The sequence below is a fragment of the Rousettus aegyptiacus genome, unplaced genomic scaffold, assembly GCF_014176215.1.
Source record: "Rousettus aegyptiacus isolate mRouAeg1 unplaced genomic scaffold, mRouAeg1.p scaffold_m13_p_8, whole genome shotgun sequence".
NCBI classification, from domain to species: domain Eukaryota; kingdom Metazoa; phylum Chordata; class Mammalia; order Chiroptera; family Pteropodidae; genus Rousettus; species Rousettus aegyptiacus.
The window spans coordinates 64,512,661-64,539,887 of NW_023416311.1; the positions used below are offsets into that span (position 1 = coordinate 64,512,661).

The window sequence follows — 27,227 nt, forward strand, 5'->3', positions numbered from 1 at the left end:
TTTGGTGACGGACAGAGGTAAGGGAGGCTTGGGGGACTGGGAGAATGGGGTGAAGGGTTAAAGAAGTACAATTAGTAGCTGACGGATGGTCACGGGGATGGGGAGCGTGGCGTAGGGAATGCAGTTAGCATTAATACATTGGCTAGGTGGAGGGTCAGGGGAGGAGTGAGCAACTGGGGAAATCGTTTCTACAAACCATATAGATGTCTAACCAATGTACTATATACTCAAAACTAATTTTGTTAAAAAAAAATAAAGATAAATTCTGAGGTATGCTTTTAAAAAACAGCAAAAAAAAAGTTATTACTTTTTCTCTTCTGTATACTTACCCTATTTAAAGTATAGTTCCTCCTGGAAAATTACACACACACACACACACACACACACACACAATAGACTGAGGTAGATTAAAAGTTCCTTATGCTCACATATTTTCGTATTTAAGTCTTCTATGGGGTTCTTTCAAACATTTTTTACTTTCCCCATTTGAACTGCTCATTTCTGGAACTTCTCTCTCCATCTGCTTTTCTTGATAATCGAGGTTCATTTAAAAAGAGCCATTTTCCCAGTACACACAGTTTGCCGTTTATCAGTGTCCACGTGATTATCAGCTTCATGCCCAGTTCATCAAATTTGAGCCTGTCTGACCTCTTCCTCAGATGAACTACACTTTCCAAAAATCGTCTTCCAAGCTTCAGGCTGCTGTCTCTCTGCCCTCACTGGCATTGAAAGGCTAACGTGCCTCTTGACCTAGTGTCAGTTACATGTTATTAACTTATTTCAGCAAAATACTTCCAAAGACATTCAATAAGCCTTTGCCTCACAACTTCTTCAATGCTTGAGACACCGTTCCATAATGTGGTAGATAGACATCGATAGCCTCAGCCCTTGATTCTCTCCGTCCGTTTCCACTCATGGATCAGAAAACCCATGCCGTCCAGCACATCCATAACTTGCTTCTTCGTCATTTTTCATCAAATCCTAGAAAGAGTGTTATACTAAAATCTAGTCAAATAATCTACTATGACTTTCATTCAGCCCTTAATAAATCTATTTTACCAAGAACGGTACGCAGCATGTCCAGATCACTTATTCATTTAGAAACAGAACTATGCAAAAATTATCCACCTCATTAGTGGCAAGCCCAAGAAATTCCAGAGATGAGAAAGGGGTGAGCACATGAACTCCCTTCAGAAAAGTGACTTCCTTTATTTCATTAGCCTCAAGGCATCTCTTTCAGTCCTCATTCCATACAATAAACATCTCAGAGGAAACACATTTTTCAGGCAAGGGAAGAAATGGAAAGACCTCAAAACAAAAAACCTCAAGGGGTGTTTTTCTGGAATTGTATTTCTCAGGCTAGTGCTGATTTCCTTCAATCACTAAAGGACAAAGAGATTTGAACTTTGCTTTTTCCCTCACACACATACAGCTACCCTATCCCTCCAATAAAAATAAACCCATTCCTACCATGCATTTCCAAGGGCAGCTACCTAGTCTTCCAGTAACATTCTTCACATGTTCCCTTTCCCAGCTCTCTGCTCTCCAAGTTCAAGGCCATTTGCAAGGAACAAGAAGGCTGTCACTTTCATTACCCTCAATTCCACCAGGATTACAGATTCCAGAATATAACTGAATGGTTCTTAGATTTGTGGAATGTCAGAATTCTAAAGGTAATTGAAGATTAGATGTTCAATAAATTTTACTTATTATTCCACCAGACTCTGATCAAGGCCTATAACTGCATTTTCTCATCTGTCTTAGCACCTATCAGAATATGTGACACATAGTAGGGGTTCGATATCTGTTTGTTGAATAAAAGAACAAATAAATGAGTAAATGCATAAACAGATCAGTGAAATCACTTATTCCAAATATCTATTTTAAGGATGGCAAATGCTATAGAGCATTAATAGTAGACGCTTCATATTTGCTTTGTATCTTACAGCATTTGCACTAATAAATAATATAAAACTAAAATTTAAATGACTCACCCATTTTCTCACACTTCTAAATACCAACTTTTTAGTGCTTCTAAGCTCAGAAAAATGCTGTGGTTGGGAAATCAGCTCCAGCAAGAAATTATTAAATATAATAATGGGGCCACGTAAGTCAATATGGGCTTATAGGCACATAGCCTAAAATCAAAAGTATGTGTGATGTTAATAAAATATACGAATATTAATAAAATATGAATTTAATTTAATATATGCACTATAATTTAGATGCTATTATACTACTCGAGTATTTGATAATCCCTTACTGCATAATCAATATCACCTTGACATTAATAAGAGAATGCCAAACTGATGACTATTTTACTGTTTGTTGATGTTTGCATATTTGATCATTTGTTTCAATAAAGGATAAGCAAGATGTCCTATGGGAAAATACAAAATATGGCGTAATTAAAAGTAGAAATAAAGAGTTCTTAAATCAGCAAGTGAAATCCATACTTCTATTTCAAAATTGCATGTTTGGGTTCTATATTCACGAAAGAGAAAATCAGATAGTTTCAGCAATTATCCAGATATTTCAAAAGGAAAAATGTATTTTGCTTATTATACTAGAGTATCTCATGTAAAACTATAGGCTGGTTTTGCTTTACATGATCTGGAAAACAGCTTCAGTTTTCTCCTAAAAGTCTGGTAATTATAGGCAATCTTTATTTCATGAGAAAACTTAGTGTGACTCCTGGTCAATTATACATTACATTTATTACAAAATTGGTTATATTTTATTATATTACTAATTAAAAATGAAAGCATATAAAATGAATGTGTTGACCTAAAACAGGGAGGAAATGTTATTATTTATTTACCCATATATTACATAATAAATATCATTTTTTGACTAAATACAAATGAATCTGACTAAACACCAAATGCCCACTTACTCTGATCTTTGCTGTCACATGGACTTTGAGATGTCCACCATCCATTACACAGGAGAGAAGGCCTACTTCTATCCTATTCTGAATCAAGTTCCAGCTGATGGAAAAGCAATAAATCATTAACTTAGTTTTCTCTGAGAGAGGAAGAAACAGATTATGTGTATTAATCCACTTACTTTGAAGATTTTCAAAAGAAACCTTGGATTCCAAAAACAAATAGATGCAGATCTGGGGGAATCATTCATAGGAAAAGACTGGGTATATCTACAGCTTTCCTTTCTAATGACTGAACCAATTAAATAATTTAATCAGTGAAACCTGTTAGTGGGACAGAACTGGAAACAAGTTTACTTATTCTGACAAGTTTTCTAATAGAGATCACAAGGAATAACTGATGTCTCTTGAAAAGGGCCAAAGATAATAATCTTTTCAGCAATCAGCTGTGTGTTTTCTTTGGTTTGATTTTCCCTGGTCTTCAATGACAAGCAAAATTTGCTTAAAGATATTTTTTGATCTGCCTGGCTATTCTGCATGGGAATCAGAGCTTTCTATTTGGTGGCAAGTATGATTTCCTACAGCAAATGAGGATGACACTCTGAGACCTATGAGGCTTGTTCCCCTAGGGCAATGATCCCAAAGAGATGAACCATAGTAAGGGAAAATGTTACTAAATGCCATTACAAAAAGCAAATGCAGAAAACCAGAAGGAAAGAGAAACCGTTGTTTCTGAGAACATTTGTTACCTTGTAAAGAGTATATGATAGAGAACACAATCTTTTTGTCTCAATGGGCAGACATCTCACAAGACCTACATATAGCAAGGTATTGCTGTAAGTATGAGGACACAATGCAGGAGCCTAATTTGGTTTCTATTTTGACTTTCAAACAAAGAAATGTGGCTGTTTGGGTGAACTCTTCTGACTACAAAGGAAACCATCTGGGACTAATTATGATACCCAGCCATATTTAAAACCACCATTTCATTTTGTATTTTCAGTTCCTCTACTATAGTTAATTAAGATTTCCCCTATCATATGTGTGTGTGTGTGTTTGTGTGTGTGTGTAAATTTCCAAAGCTTTTGCAGAGTTGTGTCAGAATTACCACTGGGGGTGGCAAAGAATTACAAAATTTTCCAGGCTTTTTTAAAACTGGAAGTCATTTTCTAAGTCTTCTTCAACAGATAATAATAGTTACAGAACAAATTAGTGACATATCATTGGAGCATCACATCTGGACACCACGAGTGCAATACACTTTTGTCCCTGCAAATGTGTGAGAGTTTTGCATTCAAGAAATATTACAGATCTAGAATGAATGAGGCTCTGCCTCTCTGTTCTATTGAAAACCTTTGTAGAAGCCATGAGGTCATAAAGAGCTTATACATTATCTCCTTCTTCCAAAAGGTCAGAGACTGAACCAGATGAAATAAATCCTTTCTCTTGCAGGCTACTGGCTAGAAGTAGATGGCTGTGTGGTGGCATTCTTCCCCTATAGCTGTATTTCAAATCTTCCCTTACTGAGAGAATAGCTTTAAAGAGACTTTGAAATTCTCTAAAATCCTTCTCTTTTCAGTTACTTACTGAAAACTGAATTTGGCAGGGAAGTAACACAAGTTTTGGTGGATGATTATCTCTTAAATCATAAAGAAAGACAAGATGCCTTACTAAAGGAATAGGAAGACTATCATCCTCTTTCACTACAAAGTGGTTTTCTCTTTTCACAAAAGAGCTGGAGCCAACATGTTGAGAAAAATCTAATGACCATAAAATTTGTGAATAAGTCTTTTACTTGCATGCTTCATTTCTCTTGGCCATTTCTCTACACAGGAGAGAGGACAGAGAACAACTTAACTACTTGTGACTCTCTGGCAAAAGGTTTAGCGAAGGACAGAGTTCAGCCCAATTTCTAAAATAAAATTTTCAATATTATTGGTACAAACTCAGTCTGTTCCCCATTAGCACAGATACCAGGAATTAACTGTAATTTTGCTTCTATTTGATTCCCTGTAGGAACAAAACCACACTTTTAATGCCAACACATGCACATTCTAACATTACAGTAAACATTTTTCTGACGCATTTATAGATTCACAAAAAAGGAGAGCGATAAACTGAAACATTTGGCTGAGGCTTGGTAACTTCACTGACAATAATATTTCAGAAAGTGGTAAAATGTAGAAATCACTAAATCCATTCTTTAAAAACCCTCAGGTTAGAGTTTGAATTGCTAGGAAAAGAAAGAAATGCAAATTGTTTATTGTTTTCACATGTACAGTAAAGTCAGAAAATTGTACTTCTTTCGAGAACCATATGGGAGAAAGACACCCTTTTCATCAGGAGTGGTTTTGCTTGTTGTGCCAAGAGCTCAAAAGATGTTTTTAATAACCACAGTCAGTTTGTTGTACAATCTGTCTGGATCTTTCTTGTAAGAAAGATGACGGCTTCTTGTGTAGGAAATAGAGGGTGGGTGATAAAGGAGTTGTGCAAAAATCACAATTCAAAGGGAAGCATCTTTAACTCATGATTGATAGAAAAACTTGTTTGCATACATCATTGAAAAACCATGGGAGGTTATCAAGGCTCCTTTAGTAAATGTGACTGCATTCTTTATGAAGGCGAATGTGACAATAAATTGGGTGCTGCAAACATGTCTCCTAAATACTCATGTTTGGTGTAAGTGAAGAATTTACCCAACAATAACCTGAGAAGGCTTCAGAGAACATGACTGCTCTTTGAACATGACTTTGAACCAAGGAAAGGTCAGAACTCCACCTCAGAGGCTAGGAAAAAGTGATGTATTTTTTGGAATGAGAGTGATCCTGAGAGGATCGCACAGATGTGTTTCACTGGACCTGTGTTTAAACAAAGACACATCAAAAACTAGCGCCAGACCATGATGAAGTTTTCATGGTCCATGATTAAATAAGAGAAGACAAAATGTATAATGTATTTTTTTTCAAGTTAAATAAATTCATTTAAAGGCCAGCCCTTTGTTGTAAGATCGTATCCTTCCTATGGTTCTCATGTTAAAATACACTTTAATATACTATACTGAATCACAGGAAATTGCCAATATTTGACTGTCTATGAGCTACAAAAATGGTAATTTCCTAGGGTTCAATCCAACATTAAATAATGATGATTAGATATAGAAGCTCGTGATGGCCTTATATGACAATAAATAGACCTGGTAACCATAAGTCAGTATCCAGATTTGTTTTTTAAAATGTTCTAATCCATGTAATCCATATAACTATAAATTGCTACTAGAGAGTGTCTCAACTGGCAGCCTTCTAAATTTTGACTGTGGTAAAATAAAACAAATTTTGAAAGAAAGAAAGAAAGAAAGAAAGAAAGAAAGAAAGAAAGAAAGAAAGAAAGAAAGAAAGAAAGAAAGAAAGGAAGGGAGGGAGGGAGGGAAGGGAGGGAGGGGAGGGAGGGAGGGAGGGAGGGATGGAAGGAAGGAAGGAAGGAAGGAAGAAAAGAAAGAAAACAGAAGAGAAAAGGAAAGGAAAGGAAAGGAAAAGAAAGGAAAGGAAAGGAAAGGAAAGGAAAGGAAAGGAAAGTAAAGGAAAGGAAAGGAAAGGAAAGGAAAGGAAAGGACCCAGATACTGACTAGAATGTCATGGACACCAGAACCTAGCTTTATACAAAGAATAGGCTGGAACTCTTGAGTCTTGGGATATCAAGAGCACCATAAAGAGGCAGGGCATTGAGCAAAAAAAAAAAAAAAAAAAAAAAAAAAAGAAGGCTTTCCAATACTGCCCAGGCCTGATTAGGAAAAAAAATTGCTGATTATTCTGTTTATATTCTTCCAATGGAAGAATACAGATGTTGATCTTCCACTGAAAAGCATAGGTAAAAATCCACTGGTGACATGGTTGAAAAAGAGTCCCCAAAACTCAGGATGGTGGCTCCTGCCAGCAGCAAACATTAAGAAGACCAATTCAATCCTCTGGTTCTTACAAAAGATGCTTGCCCAATGTCAAGAAAAGGATATTTTTATTGATCCTGCCAATCACCACTCAAGCACACCTGACTGGACCACCATGGACCAATCAGATTCTATAGTTGAGAATTTGAATTTATGGATGGTAAGCTAGAAGGTCATGAAGATTTGGAGCTGAGGCTGCTATTTTGGAATGAGCATAATGAAGCTGTGTGCATGCAGATGGCTGAAGAGAGAAAAAGTGAAGCCACCAGGCCGAAATGATTAGAGATCTACCAAAGAGATAGATATGGACAGACAAGGAGGCAGAGAAAGTAGCCGCTTTGGATCCAGACTGTATTCCAGTTCCAGGTCTAGTTGTTCAAGAAGACCTAGCTGGGTCTCAGGATCCATGAGATACCCTTGAAACTAATTATCCTTTACTTAAGCCAGTGCGGAGAGTTTCTAGGTCTTGTAAACAAAAGACCCCTGCTAAATTGTAAGTGATTTATTTAGTGGAAGAAGGAATTATAACCAGACCTGGCTAAGAGTAATAGCCACCTGACTATATATGTATTCCTCCTTTTAAATCCCTTCTTTTTCATACATGGTTCATCCTCAGCTATTTCTTTTCTCTTATGCGACAGGGATGAGAATTCAGATGTGGATGTAACTTCTAATTTGGAAATGTTTCTAAACTTGATGACATATCAGTAAGTTTTGGCTGCATAACAATACACTCCAAGACATAGTAGCTGGAAACGACCTTTTTTTTAAGCTCATAATTCTGCAGATGGGCTATTAGGCTGACATTAGTTGGCAGTTCCTCAGATCTCAGCTAGGCTCACTTAAGACATCTGTAGATGCTGCTGGATCAGCTGGGAGCTGGTGAGTTGAGGATGGCCTCAACCCAGATGGCTTATCTTTCCTCCAGGTGATCTCTCATCTTTTAGAAGGTTCTGCTCCTATAAATGTTTACTTGGCAGCTGAGCAGTGTTCCAGGAGAACAAGTAGATACTTAGGTTCAGAATTGGCCCAGGACTACTCCTGCTCCATTTTATTGGCCAGAGCAAATCATCATGCCAGCCCATATACAAATGCTGAGGAAATATACTCCACCTCTTAAGGGAACCAACTGCCTAGTTACATCACAAGGGATGTAGATGAAGAGAGCATAGTAGTAATAGCCGTTTTGCAAAGAATCTACCACAGGTGGCCTCCCAGCCCCAGGACAGAGTCTATTAACAAACGAGATATGGATTAGTGGCTTAGTCTATCTCCACTCTAAGACCTCAAGAGTAGAGCTATTTTCCATTTCCCCACTGGCTATCTCCTGTAATATACAGTCATAAGAAATAGAGGACCAAAGGACCAAATCTAGCTCATGGGCTCACAAGGCTGAACTATGGACCGAGGTTGTAAAACTAGAGCCTAAAACCTGGAAAAACAGAGGCAGCTGGTTTGAATAGTCTAAGAGAAGACTCCACCCAAAGAAGAGCATTGCAAACACTGTCAGGGTATGAGATGGTACATTTTGACCATGGCAGTTTAAAAGTATCTCTTTTAAGATTCACATTGCCATGGGCTTCCCTACCACCCACAGTTCAGCAATGGACCTGAAAATGCTGGCTAGGCATCAACTGTTAGTAGGACCTGGAGAAGGGATGTGGTTTCAAGTCCAGGTTAACTTCAGAAACAGTTGGCAGGTGCATATAGAGGAGCTACAGACACAGGAGACCATGAGAAAGTTAATCTCTGAGCATGGGCAGGAATTTTAAGGAAGTCCACAATTCATGGAACTAAGTTTTGTGTAGCAGGACAACCTTGAGTTGTTGGCTGAATTACACTAGTAAGTGGCATAATTTGTGCTAAAACAGAGACCTTTTAATTCTTGGTTCAATGCTCTTTCATACCATAACTTTTTATTCTTTCTTTGTTTTGTTTTAAGTATACAAATGAATTCCTGGTGGCCAGGGATTTCTACCTTGAAAGATAGCACAGAGCAAGGAGCTGTCTAAACAGGAAAATTACTTTTGGATTCTAATAATAGCTTAAAAAAAAAAGTATCTCTTTTAACTATACACTTTGTTATAAGATGAATAAGTTCTAGGGATCTAATGTATATGTTTATTATAGCTAATAATACTGTATATATACTTGAAAATTGCTAAGTGATTACATGTTAAATGTTTTCATCACAAAAAAGAAATGGTAATTATGTGACATGATGAAGGTGTTAGCTAATGTTATATATTGTGCAATATATAAATGTATCAGATTAACATGTTGTACATGTTAAACTTACAAAATGTTAGACATTGATTATATCTCAATGAAGCTGAAATTTAAAAAGTCAAAGTAGAAACAAAGTATCTCCTTTGTGTGTACCTCAGCTAACCTTCCTTGGCTAACAAAGTTTTTGCTTTTCATCCCTGCAACTTTAGGCTCACTTGGTTTGACAGTCTTAATTCCTAAGAGGAACGCTTTCACTAGGAGAGAAGACAGTGATTCAATTGAACTGGAAATTGAGAATGCCACAAAGCCACTTTAGGGTCCTTATGCCTGTGAATCCACTGGCAAAGAAAGTGGTTACTCCAGTGGTTCCCAACTGGGGGCAATTTTGCCCATAGGGCGTTTACAAGGTCTGGAAATATTTTTGGTCATCACAACTGCAGGAGGAGAGTGCTAATAGCACCTAGTGGGTAGAGGTCAATAAACATCCTAAAATGCACAGACAGCTCTCCTACATCAGAAAATTATCTAGCCCAAAATGCCAACAGCATGAAAACTCTGGATTATTCTAATGATCCCAGTGATTGGATTTGGAGAAGTTGGATTGCCACTGCACAATGAGGGTGCCTCTTAGTACTCCAATGTTCTGTAAATAAAGTCAATGGAAAACAGCAACATATCAATTCAGGTAAGACTGCTAATGGCCTAGAAACTTCAGGAATACATGTTTAGGTTACCCACCAGGCAAGGAACTCCAACTAGCAACAGAAGGCAATTACATATATCACTACACCATGTGACTAGTCTCAGAAATGACAAATATAAAAGTATGTTTTCCTTATTTTGATATGAATATCTTTGTATTTATTAACCAAGTAGTTTTATTTTCTTTCCCTCTCCCATTTCCCTACCATCTAATAAAAGATGGGTGATGGTTATTAACCTTCTATCTTAGTATTTAAGTTACAGGATATCAAAGGAGACTGAATAACCTACGAGAAGAATGAATGTGACCAAAAACACAAAAGGGAATTAGTATCCACTTTTGGAGAAAGGGTTTGTATATTTTCAGTTATACACAGTGTAGTCATATCATGTTAGGCAGTAGTAGGACTTTGTTAATGTATTTATTTTTAAAATAAGTATAGTTTTCAGAGACATATGTGGGTGCCAAGTTGACAATGGGTTGGCTGCGGTGGTTTTGTAATATGTCAATATAGCTAGAATGAACTACGTTTCCCAGATTCATTTCCTGTATGTTTCTGTTTAAGGTGGACCATGTTTAAGAGACCTATTTGCAAGGGATCTAGAAGGTGAAAATAAAGCAGCAGCCATATTGTTTTTAATCTTCAAAAAGTGGAGTTAGGCGAATTTGTAGCTTAAGCACATTATCATTTATCTGCTGGCTCACCTTGATGGCACAGGGCAGCACCCAGGCCTGCAGCTGCTCTACCTTCTCCTGGATCCTCCTTGAGCATCTTCAATTGTTAGAGCATCTCTTTAGCTCTATGACAAAGAGCACTACTTCATAAGGTTGGATAAAGTAGTTCATTCTCATAGTCCCAGCTCTTCATGAGTTTGAGCATATCTTTGCTCTTCCCCACTTTACATCCATCTTCCCTTCCCAGTTTCCTGCATGCAGACTTCCAGTTTTAGCATCAAACAGGTAAACAACAGGCCACAGAGACTATTTAACCAGTATCCAAGTTGGATATTGAGATCCTGTCTGTCAAAATACACAGATACACACACATATACAAACTTTATACAGGTCTCTTCCATAACCATGGAAGGGTCTCTAGCATTGTGTTTTTATGATCGTTATATTTTTATAAAAGTTGTAAAAATAAGCTATTTCAAATACAGTAAACTTTTAAGATTTTAATTAGTTATAATTTGTTTTCTATTTCTAAACAGATAATTACCCTCATGTCTAATTTATATTTGTAATTGTATGTTCATTTTCCTAATGAGAGTCTTCTAAATAGTAGGTGTTTAAAAATCTGGGTCTGTCCCTGCAGAGGTCTTCCTGCACTTGAGGTAGGTTCAGAGTCGATTTCCCTGAAAACAAACATAAAACCCTCTTGCAGCTGTAGGATGAAATAAATGTAAGCTGCAAACAAAGAGAGAAGGTTGGCAAGTCCCCGTCTCGACCACAAAGCATATAAACATGAGGTGAATTTAGCCAACTCAGTCTTCATTGCAATTTACATTCAGGAAGCTATCACTGTACTGGGAAATCAGGCTCAGTCTCAGAATGTGCACACCTTCAAAAGAAGATTGATGGCAGGAGTCAAGGGCGTGGGGGCTAAGGAAGGGAGGGGAAGATGAATTAAGGGTAGAATGTTTATCCAAATCTCCACAACCATATTCTCCTGGACCAGGACCCTCCTAAATGGCAGAAAAATTAACACCACATAAAGAGATTTTCATATCTCATTGGAATGATTCATTGAGGTGGGAATAAGAATATGCCTTGTTTAAGGACAGAAATTTGAGACTATTACATAGATTTCTAAATCCAATGCTTCACATAAATGTGACAACAAACTCTTAAGGCCAGAGATGAGTTTGGCTCAGAATGATTCCATTGCTGGATAAAAAAGAACATTTTGAGAAACTTATCACTGTAATGTAGTTGAAAATGAAGTTTAGCTTCTTAATCAAAAACTGTAATAATATGCATCCTACAGTCAAGTATTTTGCTAAGAAAAATTTTTTTCTTTTCTTCATTTTTCTAAACTTTTCTGTTATAACTTTTAAATTGAAGAGTTAGTATGCATGTTTCATGGCTTTAACATGTAGACTTTTAAAATATCTTTTAACATTGTGAAATCACATTAATTTTACATATATAACAGGATGGATAAGCAGGTGGGTGGATAGATGGATGGATGAAGGAGGGAGTCAAGAGAGGTAGGGGAGAAGATAGGGAGGGAGGAATAGATATCAATAGATAAAAAGTTGTTATTTTTAAAATGGCTGAGTTTGACCTGGGTGGATTAAAAAGAAAAAATTCTAATGAGAAAGCTTCTTTTCTTTAAGAGCGACATCTATATCATACTGTGCAGGTTGATTATGAAAAGTGAGGTTTTTAGGGCCCAATCTCCAAGCCAGGGGTGTGGGATTTGTGGAGAAGAAAAAGAGAAGTCACCAAGATGGTTCGAGTTCAGGGTCAAAAGAGGACGATGGCCAGTGAGAAATTCTCTGTGAGAGGGAATTAAATGTCTATGAAGAGAATTTGAAATTGGTCCCTGGCTTATGCTAGTTTAGCCTATTGTTCCCGAACTTTTGGTTAAAGTCTGTGATGCTCATGTCAATGTAAGACACCAGCTCCAGGACCTGAGAACAATGGGAGAAGATGAGGCCACCAGACAGGACTGAAAATCAACAGAGACAGGAAACTAAAACTAAAAGAAACAAGAACAGAAGTCACCACAGCTCATGCCACCAATCCACCCTCTTGCTGAATCAGCTGTCTGAGGAAAAGCCTTATTTCTAACACTAAGGGGGCTCAAGCCAGTTTATTAGGAGAGTAAATTAAAGGTTGACTCCAGAAGGCCAGAGGATTTGGGGATACCGAGAAGGCCAGCATCAGGGTTACATCAGTCGCAAAATAATAACCATTATAACGACTAAATTTGACCATCTAAGTTTGTCCTATTTTTTCCTTCATAAAATATCAGAAGGGACAAATCACATTTTCAATTCCATTTATTTGGAACTAAAAGTTTTGCTCTAGTACCATTTGGTCCTTATAAAATGTTGATGATCCCAGGAACTGAAAGCATCATATAGCAAACATTGCAAATTCTACTATACAGAGAAAAATCAGACATAAAGGCATATTGTCCCAAAAAGTCACAGGAAAACCGTATCTGTTCATTTCAGTATCTTTCGAACTCTGATGTGTGAGGGCATGAAAAACAAGCAGAGATAGAGGGAGGCAGTTCAGCATTCTCCCCAGAAAGTTGTGCTTCTTCCATGTGTCTCCAATGAGGAAGGACAAGTGGCTTCTCCACCCTGCCCTCCAAAAAGAAATATGTAACATTAAGGTTTCTCTGAGGACCTAGTTCCATCAGTTTTCTCCCCTCTGGAATAGACACACTTTTTTAATACTTCTCTATACCCTGGTTCTTTCCTTCTAACCCAGGAGCTCCCAACTGCAGAGGTAATCGGTGTGTATGGTGCCCACGTGGCTTGTTAGCAATGATTTTTTTGTGTTTGCATAAATTAAAGACTATTCAAGGGCTTCCGTGTAATAATACCACTCTTACATTCTGAGATACCCTCTGAGTGAAAAACCCTCAGTCTGTTACCCGGAAATTGTCTGCCACCTGGAGCTACCAATCCCAGCTACCCATGGACCTTTGAACAGCAGGATCTCAAAGGATTATGGGGCCATCGAGCCCTAAAAGTTGGGCAAAGGGTAACAATACATGGGCATGTCTAGGGGAGTGTATTACACATGTGGACCTCATTGTTTGCAACATCACAGCAGGCAAAACAAAAAACAAAAAAACCACGACCTCAGAATCACTGCCTTACCCTCCAACATGCTTGAGCTTTTCCCATCTTATTAAAATGTCTGTTTTAAATTTTCTGAAAAACTGTTAGATATAAAACAAACAAAGTAAAAATAAACTTTGTCTAAACCTCTATGTAAGCCTGATACCCAACAGGAAGCAGGCACTCTCAAATTAGGACCACTTAAGGAGGGTTTATGTACAAAAGGACCATTTATTAATGTCACAGTAGAATATAGAAGACCCACAAGAAACACTACAGTAACCTGGGACTAGTAGCAATGGAGTTGTTGTCATCTCTGAGCCCTAAAGAGCCAGAGAAGTTACTAAAACCCAGAAGGAGAGTTATGTGGAGGAGGCCATCAAGAGAAGCAGGGACCTCAGAGAAGGAATGCAACTACTCCAAGGTATTCCCTCCAGAAAACCAGAGGGAATAAATACTCAGCTATCTCTACTCCCTTTTCCATGGAGTGTGATGTTCGTCAATGACCTCCTATTGACTAAATCCAAAGAAGAAACACTCATTGGTTCTTTTCTTGCTTGATCTCTCTCCAGCATTTGACAAGACTATTCCTTTCATCTTAAAAGCTTTTTTTCTTTGATTTCTGAAACACTACTCATTTCTTGGTTCACCTTCTTCCTTCCCCGGTTGCTCCTACTCTAACTCCTTTACAGATTTCTCCTTCTCACCCCACTCCATAAATGATGGGTTCCCCCAAGGGCCTATTCTTCCTCTTCAGGTGCTCTCACTCATTCCTCCTCCTCCTTCACCACCACCACATTTTCAGCTTTCCCTCATGCCCATCACTGCTTGACATACTTTGGGTTTCTTGATAGCAGATGCCGAGACAAGGACTTGAATGCAAGTCGTTTATTTTGGAGGTGATACCAGGAAACATCATCAGGGGAGCAGGGAAATGAGAGAGGCCAGAGAAGGGAGTCTGGTGAACATTATCAAGCAAGATATCACAATGTGCAAAAGCTTAGTCTTGCTCGGGAACTCCAGGAAATGGTGTAAAATACACTCTCTAGACTGATCCCAGACAAGAAGCAAATGAATTAGAGTATTTATACACAACTCATGAGAGTTACAGGATGAAGACCACTCTCAGAGGGCCTCAGTTCTGTAGCACTTCTATCCTGCCATAAACACAGGTATTACAGCCTCTGAGGGCAGTTACTGGCAATGGAAAAATGGGCCAGGATGCACTGAAATGGTAGGGTCAAAGGCGTATGGGTGGGACACTGACAGCATCTGCCAGATTTCCAATTTCCTATTTCTAGTCCAGACTTCTCTATTTTTCCCAATTCATACATCCAACTGGTTACTTGGACCTCTATTACAGGACCTGCCTACAGAATCTCCCGTCTCCCACTCTCACTCCTACCTCCACCTGTTTCTCCATGATTGCATCCACCCAGCACTGCAAATGAGTTACCTACTAGTCATTTGTGATTTGCCTTCTGGTTGCCAAGTCTAACTGAACCAACTTCCTACATACTTCTTATTCCTTCCTGCCATCACATTGGCTTAGGTCCTATTTTTTTTCTCTCTCTCTGAACTATTGCAATAATTGCGTTTCTGTCTCGGTTCTACTCGCACTTACATACCATGTAATCACGTTGCTAAAAATCCTCTCGAGGGCATCACCATTACCTAAAGTCAAGATTCTAAGTCTTTAGTTGAGTGCAATGATCTGTTCCCTCTCTTCATTTCCAGCTTCATCTCTCTTCCCTCTTCTAAATATGTGTGCCTGCCCACATACATATGTATTCATAGTTCTCTGTATACAATAAAGTCCAGTCTTACATATTTGTTTCTATCTTCCATGTTTGTCCTTCTGCAAATTACCTACCTGGTCAACTCCTACTCATGTCAAACATCACTTTCTTTGCCATATTGTTCCAAACATCCCAGGAAGACAGACATCTCTTGGGCTATGCTCCTGCAGCACTAACAATTACAGGGCAATAAACACATATCTGTTGGGTTGATAATAAAGGGATCCATGGGAATAGTGTTAAGTTCTTTACCTGAAGATCAGAACATATCAGAAGTAATGTACAAATACAGATACTGATTGACAAGCATAAAATCATTCACGATAATGCTCAATATTGGATACGAAGACCACAGACTCTTTTTTAAGAGATCTCTTTTTATTCAAGGGATCTGAGTTACAAACAGTCGTAGCTCTGAAAATTCACTAAGATGGTTCAATTAAGGTCTTTTAAAACCAGAACTAGATGATAATGATAAAGGTGACATTGATGATGATGATGAATGAGTACTTCAGTGGCCAGCCCAGCCACATCTGTCATAAATCACTACCATTAACAAACATAGTCTAATCGATTAACACTCCTGCCCTTCAGCCCTTTAAGGCTGTTGTGTTGCTACTTGACTTCTGCTGCTCCAGCGTCCATCCCTCTTTAGACTAAGGATTCTAGTTCAAGGAAAACATCTCCTACCTTCATCCATAGCCTAGAGCACTTTTCAAAAATGCTGATGTTATGTTCCCAATGTATTGGGTAGTGCTATGACAAAAGGAGTATCCTCTGGGTCTTCACAAAGGAAAATAGTTATCGGGAGAGAGAACAGGTCATACATGATAAATCCATTCCTACATCCCAATTCTCTAAGTTATTAAATTTTCCTTTCTCTACATTATATTAGGGGAGTTCTGCTATCTCTGCTTCATTTAATGTATGCCCCTGGTAAGTCCAAATTTTAATCAACCAAGAAAACTGTTAAAAAATACTTCCAGCTGCTCAAACCAGCACATTTAATCCAAAATCTAGTATGAAAAACTAACTAAAAAATTCAGCCCAATCTAAAACTATACACATCACTGAGTTAGCACCTCCAGAATCCATTCTCACATATATTGCCCCATGTCTTTTGCTGCATAAATTAGCAAAACCTTCCAATTTTATTCTCCCAGACTTGACTTTGAAATTGGTTCCTTGGGATATGCTAGAATGTGATTCTACTTGCCTAGAGGCATTAAGGAAAACTGACAAGCACTCGTGGTGTGGTCTTCACAGGGTTTGTAAATAAGACAGAAACAGATTCCTCTCTCAGGGATTGCTTCTGCTACAAAAAAACTTGGTGGGGTTTGAGGGTTCAACACCCTTAATGTCACCTAAATTCACCCCAAAGTTACCATTCCTATTTCAAGGTTACTCTCTTTTATAATCAATGCTCTCATGTTCATATAAAAGATCAAGCAATGCTGTGAATTCCATCTGCAATGAAGTTTACCAATTTGCAGGATCAGACCTGTGTCTGATTTTCAGTTATGTCAATCTTTTGACAAGAGTTAAGAGATCCTTGGAGATCTGTCAGAGAAACTCTCTAGATCTTTAACCATGCCTTAAGCTGCGATTTTAAGATCTTGAGCTATTATTTTCTTTCTGTAAGCCTTCCAGCCCAAAGAGAAAGAGCCAGACTATATTTTACAGGACACCGCCCATATCTGGGGAGACTATATATCCCAATTTGTATAGCATCATCACGTTTATGTCTGTTATCTTGGAATCGCTGACACTCCTTTTCGCTTTCAAAAGTATCCCAATTTGAATAATTATGTTTACCCTTCATATAGCTATCTTAGCAGCCATTTATGCCACGAACGAACAGTCAAGGCAACCACAGAGAAAATCTGTTTCATTATGGGATAATGTGGGCTATCAGTTTCCCGTTCCCTAATGTGCTAATAGAATCCCCTCTAATTTTACACTGAAGTCAGATAATCAATCCTTGATTCTCATATTTTTGAAGATCTGTTCCCTATAATCATCTTTGGTACTAATAAGTACATAAATAAGACTTAGTTGTAGAATACAGAATCTAATCCAGGTATTAAAACAGAAAAGAATTCACTATAGTTTTAAGGAGTTTACAGGATTCTGAGAGGGCTGGAACCAATCCTACATTCACAGCCAAGAATAATGCATCCAGAAGAAATGTCCAACATGAGACTGTTCTATCAGAAATGCCACAGTCATTGTCATTTGCTACTTAGCATCCAAGATGGCAATAAACTATAGGCATATCACACAGCTGCACAGAAGATCCAATTTTTCTGCACATGTCCACCTGTCCCACATCATTTCTATCTTCATTCTAAGCTTTGTGCAGGGGTAGCTTCTTAGTAGAACCAAGGTCATGTGAGGAATTCTAATTAGGGAAATGCAATGTACTTTTTATACTTAAGGTCTAACACAGAAAGCGTGTTAGAGAAGCTTTGGTGAGGATGCAGTGAGCCAATCTTCAGTATCTGCTAAGAACTGAAAAAGATTATGGGACAATCTATATAGAAGAAAGGGGTGGTAAGATTAGTGGTGTTTCCAGAATTTCTACTTAGAAGAGTTTAGGGGACATTATCTCATTAGAAGGGGGTTTAAGGAATTTGCCTTGAAATTGTGTTTGCACAGCACATTGTTCTTACTTATCTCAGTTGTTTATTTCAAGTGATACGTAGGAGAGCTAACAGAGGTCTAAATCATACAAATAAGACAAAACTTGGCACTGCAACAGGAAGAGAAAGGTAAGATAGTATCAAGATTATCACCCCTACTTCACAGATTAAATGGGCTGCCTCTGAATAGTAAATGACAAGAAAACCCTTGAATGACATGTTCTACTATAAAGACAGGAGTAAACTAAACAGTTCTACATAAGAAAAAAAGATTATTTTTATAAAACAAAATTATGACCTAATTTCTGAAAAATGTAGACTATGTTACAAAGTGTTTTAAATTTGAACTTCCAGAGAGCCTTGTATTTATTATTCCTATACTTATCACATGCAAACTGACAAAGCAAAAATGGACCAAGTGTGTTTTCCCTTCTTGATAATGAATATTTCTTTCTTTCTTTATTTATTTAATTTTTGGTTTACCTAACTTGAAACATCCCTTTGACTTCAAGGTAGCTTTGGGGCAATAATGATTATATTTATCTTGGTGGAATTTCAGAGAATTCCTTTTTCATTGCCCCAAGTCTATCTAAGTGAGTCAAAATGTATTTTTATGCATGTACCTCTTCTTTTTTAAAATCTTTTATCACAAGTCAAACAGCACAGAATAGAAACATCTCCTTTCAGAGGCCGCTGCGGACTTCGCAAGCGAGAGGGGCCTGTGCTGCTACACATACATTTTGCAGATCTGTTGGCTTCTCAGTTCATAGCATTCAACTCCCTGGCTCCTCAGCAGCTCCTTCTCTTCTGCTGCATCTCGAACTTTCAGCTGGGGGAAGTGGGCCGGGGAGGCGATGAAATCATAGTGCCGATCCAGATACCGCAGGTAGATGAGCATGTGCACGGCATAAGCCAGAACTAGCAACAGGATGAGCGACATGGCCAAGCCAATCAGAATGGCTGGTGAGAAGGAAGAGGCACAGTCTCGGGCCTTGGCAAATTGTTCCCCTTTGATGCTAAAGCCTTGGATCTGTCAGGAAGAAGAGAAGAGCTGAAGTAATCTATTCGCTCTCCTAAGATCTACTTCCCATTTGGGCTGGGGTTCTGGACCCTTAATTAGGCAAATTAAAGATACTGTGACCATATTTGCTGAATAATTTAAATACATGATCTAACAAGTGTGTGTGTGCTTACAGAACAGCAAAACTTAATTTTAAATCAAGCCTGACCCAGAAACTCCTCTAGGATGTATGACTGTCATAATTAAGAGGCTCATGAAATTCAAGGCTCTTAAATAAAACCTTTATTTCAAGGATCTGAAATACAACTTCTTTTAATCTCATTCTTAGGAATGTTCTCATTCATCTAAAACCATAATTACTGTAGTGTCTCTAAAATTCAAACACATTCAAAATTTTACATGTTAGTATAAATTTCCCAAAGAATTTTAAGTCTCAGGTCTTCTGCCTTTGATTCTGTTGACAGGAATTAGACAGGGAGAGTCTTTTAAGGGAAGCTATCATGATTCCCAATGAGGTTAGACATAGAAAATAAAGGCTAACACTTATTAGTAAGTTTTTTTTTTTAATGTATCAGACATCTCCTTAACTCTTTTAATACATATAAGACCCTATAAATTACTATTTTATCCCTATCTTATGGACGAGGTGACTGAGGTGCAGTAACTTGCCCAGCATTAAGTGCAGTAAAGCAATAATTCAAACCCAGTCTGGCTTCAGAATCGCTTCTCAATTTACTGCTCCACAAATATTGGTGTTTTCTCTCTTCTTCCTCCCATCATCACGTCTTTATAAGCTGTATCCTACACACTTGGTACTTGTTTTAGGAATAGCTATGTATAAGCAATCTCTCTTTATATCCTACCAAGAGAAAAGAAAGGAAAGCTTTCCCATATGTGCAAATGCAGTTTAATTACTTGGAACCAGAAACGGCTCAAATTGACAACTGGCCCCAATATCTAAATACTGTCACAATGAAAGAAACAAGGATACAGAACAAGTACTCCAAACGAGAGTAATCATTTGTGGAAGGCAGCCCCCACATTTAGCTGACTTTTAGAATATAACCTTACACTGCATCACTTCATTTAGACGCCTCGTTGATTTTAAAGGAATATATCAGAAAATTAAATTATCCATGAGTGCCTTACTGAGAATTCATTTTTATGACTTAAGTGGGCACAGTAGCATTTTTCCATGCTAAAATGATTAGAGCCACCCATCATGCCACGTGACTTAGGGGCGTTGCTCACCCAATTGTCTGTGCTCTAGACTGAATCCAAAATAACTTCTGAAGGAGATCGTTGGCCTGGCTTCTGGGATGCTTGGCCTGCCCTCTCTATGAAGAGGCAAAGCAGGCTTTTCTTCAGACCACTGCTTTAAGAGTCAAGCGCCTCGATTACAAAAGATGGCCTCATTTGATGCTGTAGCTCCAGCCAAAGAGCATGTCTTCACATTGCCACATAATTCTTAACAAGACTTGGTTGAGAACAGTATCTGTGGAGAACAGCTGAAGGATATGTTGTCCATACATTTTCTGGACTAGAGATTGCAAGTACTCTGTATCTCGCCCACAGGTGAGTTTTGTTGGGCCTAGAGTTCTGAAAGCCCTGAAAATTTCCCACAAGAATTCAGATTTCTAGCTTCTACTACAAAGTCAGAAGATCTAGCAACACTGACTTTTCATTCCTACCAAGTAAAAATTGGATGGAATTGAATAAAATATGCTCCTGGTGATGCTGGCTACACTTTGCCAGTCTTCAGCTGGTCTACACAAGGCATCTGAGTCTGCCATACATGTTGCATCACTCTATGCTTTATTTCTAGAATAAGCCAGATCAGCAAAGCTGTATATGTGGGATGTAGCTTTTCGTACACAACCCCCAACCACCATTACTTCTCCCTTGGATGGAGCTTGCATTCTGCCATCTGCTTCCATTAAGGGTATTTTAACAAGGCCCACCTCTGACACTCAATGCTGTGCTCACTCTAAGGCCATTGTCTAAAATGTTGGCACATGTGACATAACACTAGGGAGGGATATACTTCTCACAAGCAAATTTTCAGTAGTCTTATGGACCCCATGAACATGTAATTGCGTGACTCTTTCTTATGCTGATTGCTCCAAAGCTTCAGAGCCAAATTACTGAGCCACCTCCACCCAAGGCAGACAGATGGTCTTGGGGTTTTGTGTACCAACCGCACCAGTGACCCTAACTGAACTTTTCTGCCTTTGTGTTTTTTTAGCCCTCACATCTTTGCCCATTTTGCAAAGTTATGTTTCTTGTTGTGTGTCTACAAGTCACTGTTAAGTCATTTCTGGGATAAAGAGGAGGCATAAACCAGTCAATACCTCTGTTCTAATTGGGTGAGACTGTGTGTGAATTATTCTTTGTTTTCATTATTACCTCCTCATTGGCCTTTCTGCCTACTTCTCTTTTTAAGGGGCAAGATATATACATATATATTAAAGTGTCACTGGAGCTAGACAGTCCAGAATTCAAATTCTGCCTCTATCATTTACCAGTTATATCATTTTGAGAATTATGTAATCATTAAAGCTTCAGTTACCTGATTTGGAAAACAGAGATAATAGCTATCTTGCGGCATTACAATACATTCTGAAGACAAATATATAAAATAACTATAACAGTGCAGACACATAAGAGGGGACTCATAAGTAGCAGCTATTGCTAATCCATGCCTGACACAGTCCTGTTGTTGCTGCACATTTTAGGCCATGAATTCTTTACATCCATAAAGATAGGTCAGAAATTGAAAATTGAAAAGGTGAAAAAAATACCTTTCCCAGGTGGCTGAGAAGTAATTTGAAACCAAGTCTGCTGGGCTCTAAAATGCTAATTCTTTCCATACCCCAAACTGCCTTTCATCAACACCACACCTCTCCAAGTTAGGGGGTGGGAGAAGTATATATAAATATACATAAATAAATACACACACGCATATGAATTTCCATTTATAGATGGGAAAGATCAGAAAATGCTCATAGAAAGGAGAACCCTGTGTGCCATTTCAGTGAGTTAGAAAAACGAGTTAACATTTTTTTCACAAGTAAACAAGACAGAGGAACTTGACAAATGTCTCTCAGCCTGAGATTCTGGTGGTGAAAAGTACCCTCTTATGCCCTCATGCCTTTCCCAAATACTTTCAAGAGGATCTTTGAGATATTTTTGACTCCATGGCTGACAGTTCCTTTCCTATGCTAACTGCCAAAGCTGTCATTCACGCTACAGATGTACTTCTTATCTTCCCTGATAGGATCACTGCTTCACTCCCTAAAGGAAATAAAATAATTGTCTGATAATTCCTTTCCCTAGAAGGGCCTCTCTCTCCAGGAAGTGTCAGTCACCAGGCTTCAGGCCACAGCTTCACTCTGGCTTAGACTGCTGGCATTCCTCCCCAGTAATTATTAGTGACTGCATGAACCTGACTGTAAAATAGCAAGAGGGGTAGGAGGTACACAGGGAAAGGAAATGCCCTATCCTATTCCATTTCATACCTTGGAGGATAAAGAAAAAAAGTTTCGATATTATTTTAAAGGTATCCAGTCCTCTTTTTTCTTTAAACATCTATGTTTCAGTTTCAGGTGTTTTCAAATAAACACAGTGTTTCTTTGGCACCAAACACACAGAAGCATATGTTTTAGTTTATTACCTGGAAATCAACAAAAGTGATCTCCCACAGGCTTGACAGATCATCCAAGTCACTGGGCAACAAGAGAGCATCATACCGTGGCAGGCTGCTGACGCGCTGGCAGTGGTAGGAATAACTCGATGGAGCGTATATGCCAGTTGCATTAAAAGTTGCTTGGACTGAATTATTAAAAATAATCTCGACTCGGTGCAAACTAAACCAGCTCTGCATGGACAACTTGTTGTAACTGATAAGGGTGAATCTGAAAATGATTATAAAATAGTATTATCCCTGGAGCACTTCTACATTTGCTGACACAGGACATTGGCTATGAACAGTGCAATCGCGCCCTCTTTTGTCAGGTAGTAGAACGGGCCCGAGGAGAGCCTTTCACTTTCCTGGTTCTGAGCAAGCTTCCTGCGAGGGCGAAGGTAAGCAAATGACAAGGCAGGCCCCCCAAAGTGAGCAATACTATTTATACAAAAGGAAAAAGAGCTTGGCTTTTTTTCTGTTTTAGAATCAACACTTGATTTTATTATTGCAAAACAACTGAGAAAAAATTAAACGGGTATCACTATAGAATTAGCTAAATAACGGTCAAAACAATAGTACTAGCTTTTACTATGTGTTGAGCACCCGTCTATGTTTTCTATGTGTATTTTATTTAATCTCCACTAACACCAACATGAGATAGATGTTATTATTAGCCTCATTTTGCAGATGAAGAATCTAAGAAACAGAGAAGTTAAATAAACAACTTGCACAAGTTCATTCAAAGAGTAAATATTGGAGCTGGGCTTTGAATCCAATCTGAAGGCCAGAGCTCTTATTCTTAGTCATTTTGGAATGAAATACTCTCCAGGTATAAAAACATTATATGGTACATATGCCATGATCATTTTTCTCACTTAAAAAAAAAAAAGTATGACTCCATAGAAAAATATTCTGGAAGGAAAGAGACGAAATGTTAATAGTGATTACAAATAGTGGTTGGATTATAAGTAATTTTAATTTTCTTTTTCTTCAAAGCTCAATATTTTCTGATTTTTCTGTTATCAATGGACATGTATTACCCTGTCTTAGTTTGGGATCCTACAGAAGCAGACCCTGAGACAAGGATGCGAACACAAGTATTTTTGGAAGGTGATCCCAAATTTATTTGAGAATTTATCTTTCAAAATATGTAGAATAAAGAGAAATTATAAAAGAATGGAAGGCAGCCAAAAAGGACATGTTATTAAGTGAGTTTCCACTGCAGACAAATGGGGCTTAACGTCCATGGGGAACCCTGCAGGCCAGAGTGGAACACAGGCCTCTCTGAGTTACCTCATCTGAGGGTGAGGGAGCTGGGGTACTTAATACCTCTCTCAGTCACTGGTTGAGAACTGCTGGGGTAGGGACGGGAGGCAGTGGGCCTCTTTGGACAGCAAAAAATTTTTAAAGGAAGACAGACTAGCAATTAAAAGTTGAGTTGGTGGACTATAGTGCTCCCAAATGGAAATGCCCAAGAGGATATAGATGGGGTACTGACGGTGTCTGCCATATGCCTTTATCATCAGAAAAAATCATCATAAAGCTATTTTCCTTTGGGAGAAAAAGTATGATTTGAATAAAAAATATTCCCCATTTCTATATGAAACATATATGTATATGTGTTTGGTAATGTTGTGGGAATCTATTTTTCTTATAAAGTTTCTCTGAAAGGTGATGGCATACATTTTCCCAATTATGATCAGTGAAACATTAGTGTCCCAGATAAACATTCTGAGGAGAGAGCTTTCTAAGGTTAAATGTGAGAAACACTAGGTTAATCAAAGCTACCTAATGCAATAATCTTTCTAAAGAGCCTGTCTTCACAGAAACCTTAACATACAAATTAATACTGTGAATCTCCAAAAGGAGCACATGGTGTGTAGCCTTTCTCAGCCATATTTGACCACACCCACAGAATGCCTCTTCTGGGCAATCTTCACAGAGCAGAAGCATTTCACAGAGCTTAGGAAAGACTGCCCTAACACATTTTGTTGGTTATAAAGACACAGCTGCTACCACCGCTAAAAGGCTGGTCTTATAGGAAAGATACATTATATTTTTGTTATAAAAAATTTTAATGCCTTCAAACTGCCGTCTTCTCCCTTCTTCTGAGCAGTTCCTAAATGCTTGCATAAACCACTGTTGGCAGATGTATCCTTTCATACATAAACACAGAAAAATGTAGGCCTGCGTTGACTGTCTGCTGGGGAATACAGCTAACAGACACTTTTTCATTATCATTAAATGATGTGTGATTCACTGTAAGGAACTATACAGAAAATAACTTCAAACTAGAGCCTCAGCCCTTGGAGCTTTAAATATATTTTATTTAAATATATTTTATTCTTTGCTCACAAGAATATATTTTATTCTTGTGTTCATGTGTTCTCCAGGTCCCTAATTAAGGAAACTAGAGATGCTTTAGTAAAAACTAAAGAAAGCATTACTATAGAATCCCATCACATAACACCACTGACTTTTCAGTGTTATTAGGTAGATGTGACATTTCACATGTCAGTGCTTAGAACATAGCTGGCCCTTGATACTTGCCCTTACAAAGTGGTATCCATACCTACCTTATATCAAGACCTGTGGGATTTTCAGCATCATTTAACTTCAGAGACAACCTAAGAAAACAAAAACAATACAGTCTTTCACATTAGGAATAATCTTTACTTCACAATATAAAAATTACCTCAAAATGGATCATTGTCCTAAATATAACAATTAAAACTACAAAACTTATAGAAGAAACATAGAAGAACAGTTTTGTAATCTTGGATTGGCAATGGTTTCTTGAAAATACACAAGTATATAAAAAATGATAATTTGTACTTTATTAAATTTAAAAAAAAGTTTGTTCTTCAGAAGACACTGTTAAGAAAACAAAAAAGGCAAGCCACAGAATGGCAAAAAATACAACACACACACACATATATAATGAACTTGTATCTGAAATAGGAAAAGTAACATTAATACCTCAATAATAAGAAAACGACCTAACTTAAAAATGCTCAGAAGACAGGCACTTTACAAAGGAAGATATACAAATAGGCAATAAGTACATGAAAAGAAGTTCAGCATCATTAGTCATCAGGAAAACAAAATAAAACCATTATAAGATACCATTAGTAATCAGAATGATTAAAACATTTCTATATGCCTACTCTTAAGCTTATATATATATATAAATAAATATAAATATAAATATATTTACTGACATTTTCTGGAAAGTTAATACACAATTTCCTCATAGCAATAACCAAGTTGGTTCCCTTTTAACTCAACTCTTCCCCCTGGTAACATAATGAGAGCCACACGTCATCCTGCACATGCTGAGGTTTGTAATACAGGTGAAGAACACCAAAATTATGAATCTACGAATTTATAGGAAAGAGACGGCAGTCCCCCCACCCCATTACCTCCTGAGTAAAGAGAAATATTTGTTTCCTTAGTGTCAAAATTTTCCTTGGAAAGATAAAAGGTAAGAATCCTGGGTACCTACCTCGGAATGTAAGCAGAAAGGTTTTACTAGCCTTTAGATGGGTGCAAATAGTTCACCATAAAGGAAACGAATGGCTGCAGTCTAATACCATAATATGTAAATGAACTTCTCTAAGGAGCTTTCTAAGGTTAAACGTGAGAAACACTAGGTTAATCAAAGCTACCTAATGCAATAATCTTTCTAAAGAGCCTGTCTTCACAGAAACCTTAACATACAAATGTCTCCATGATCCTAAACTCATTATTCCTTGACATGTTAACACATTCCTCTGAGGAGGGAAATCTTTTACTAACTCCAAGGCTAATCTTTTAACCCAGGTCCCAGTAAAACGTATTCAGAAATAACTAACCATGCAGAAACATAAACAGTACTACACTGACCATACCAAGTGTTAGTGAGGATGTGAAGCAAGTGGAACTCTCATACAATGCTGGTAGGAAAGTAAATGGTACAACCACTTTAAAAAACACTTTGGCAGTTTATTAAAAAGCTAAACATACACATACTATATATTCCAGCTATTCCACTCCTAGGTATTTATCTAAAAGTGAAAATATGTGCTCCTACTAAGACTTGTACATGAATGTTTATAGCAACTTTATTTGGAAACTTATATAAAATTTGGGGGAAAAAACAAATTTCCATCAAGAGATGAATGGATAAATAAGTTATGATATATGCATATAATGGCGCACTTACTACTAGACAATAAAAAGGAATGTACTTTTGATATATGCAACAACATAGAATATTGAAATCATTTTGCTAAAGTTAAAGAAGCCAAACCAAAGACTATACATTATATGATTATATTTATATAAAATTTTATAAAATACGAACTTAGCTATAATGATAGAAAGCAGATCAGTGGTATCCTGGAGAGGTGGGAGTGGCAGGAGCAATGGTGGACAGGAGGGCACAAGGAAGCCTTTGAGATTGATTAAATGTTTGTTGTCTTGATTGTGGTGATGGTTTCATGGGTGTACACATATGTCAAAACTGATCAGATTGTA

The 27,227-nt window shown here is 37.8% G+C and overlaps 1 protein-coding gene across 9 annotated transcripts in view; it reads right to left on the minus strand.

The window, feature by feature from the left end:
* Window positions 1–14,998: 14,998 nt before the first annotated feature.
* The window catches only part of ATP6AP1L (ATPase H+ transporting accessory protein 1 like), a 38,182-nt gene continuing 25,953 nt past the window's right edge, over window positions 14,999–27,227 (minus strand). For all 9 annotated transcript variants that reach the window (XM_036225855.1, XM_036225854.1, XM_016123266.2 and 6 more), the window contains 3 exons: window positions 25,286–25,336; window positions 22,698–22,938; window positions 14,999–19,033 (listed from right to left, as the gene is read on the minus strand). In XM_036225855.1, coding sequence (XP_036081748.1) covers window positions 18,731–19,033; window positions 22,698–22,938; window positions 25,286–25,336 — 595 coding nt within the window. In that variant the 3' untranslated portion in view covers window positions 14,999–18,730. The remainder of the gene's footprint in view (window positions 19,034–22,697; window positions 22,939–25,285; window positions 25,337–27,227) is intronic.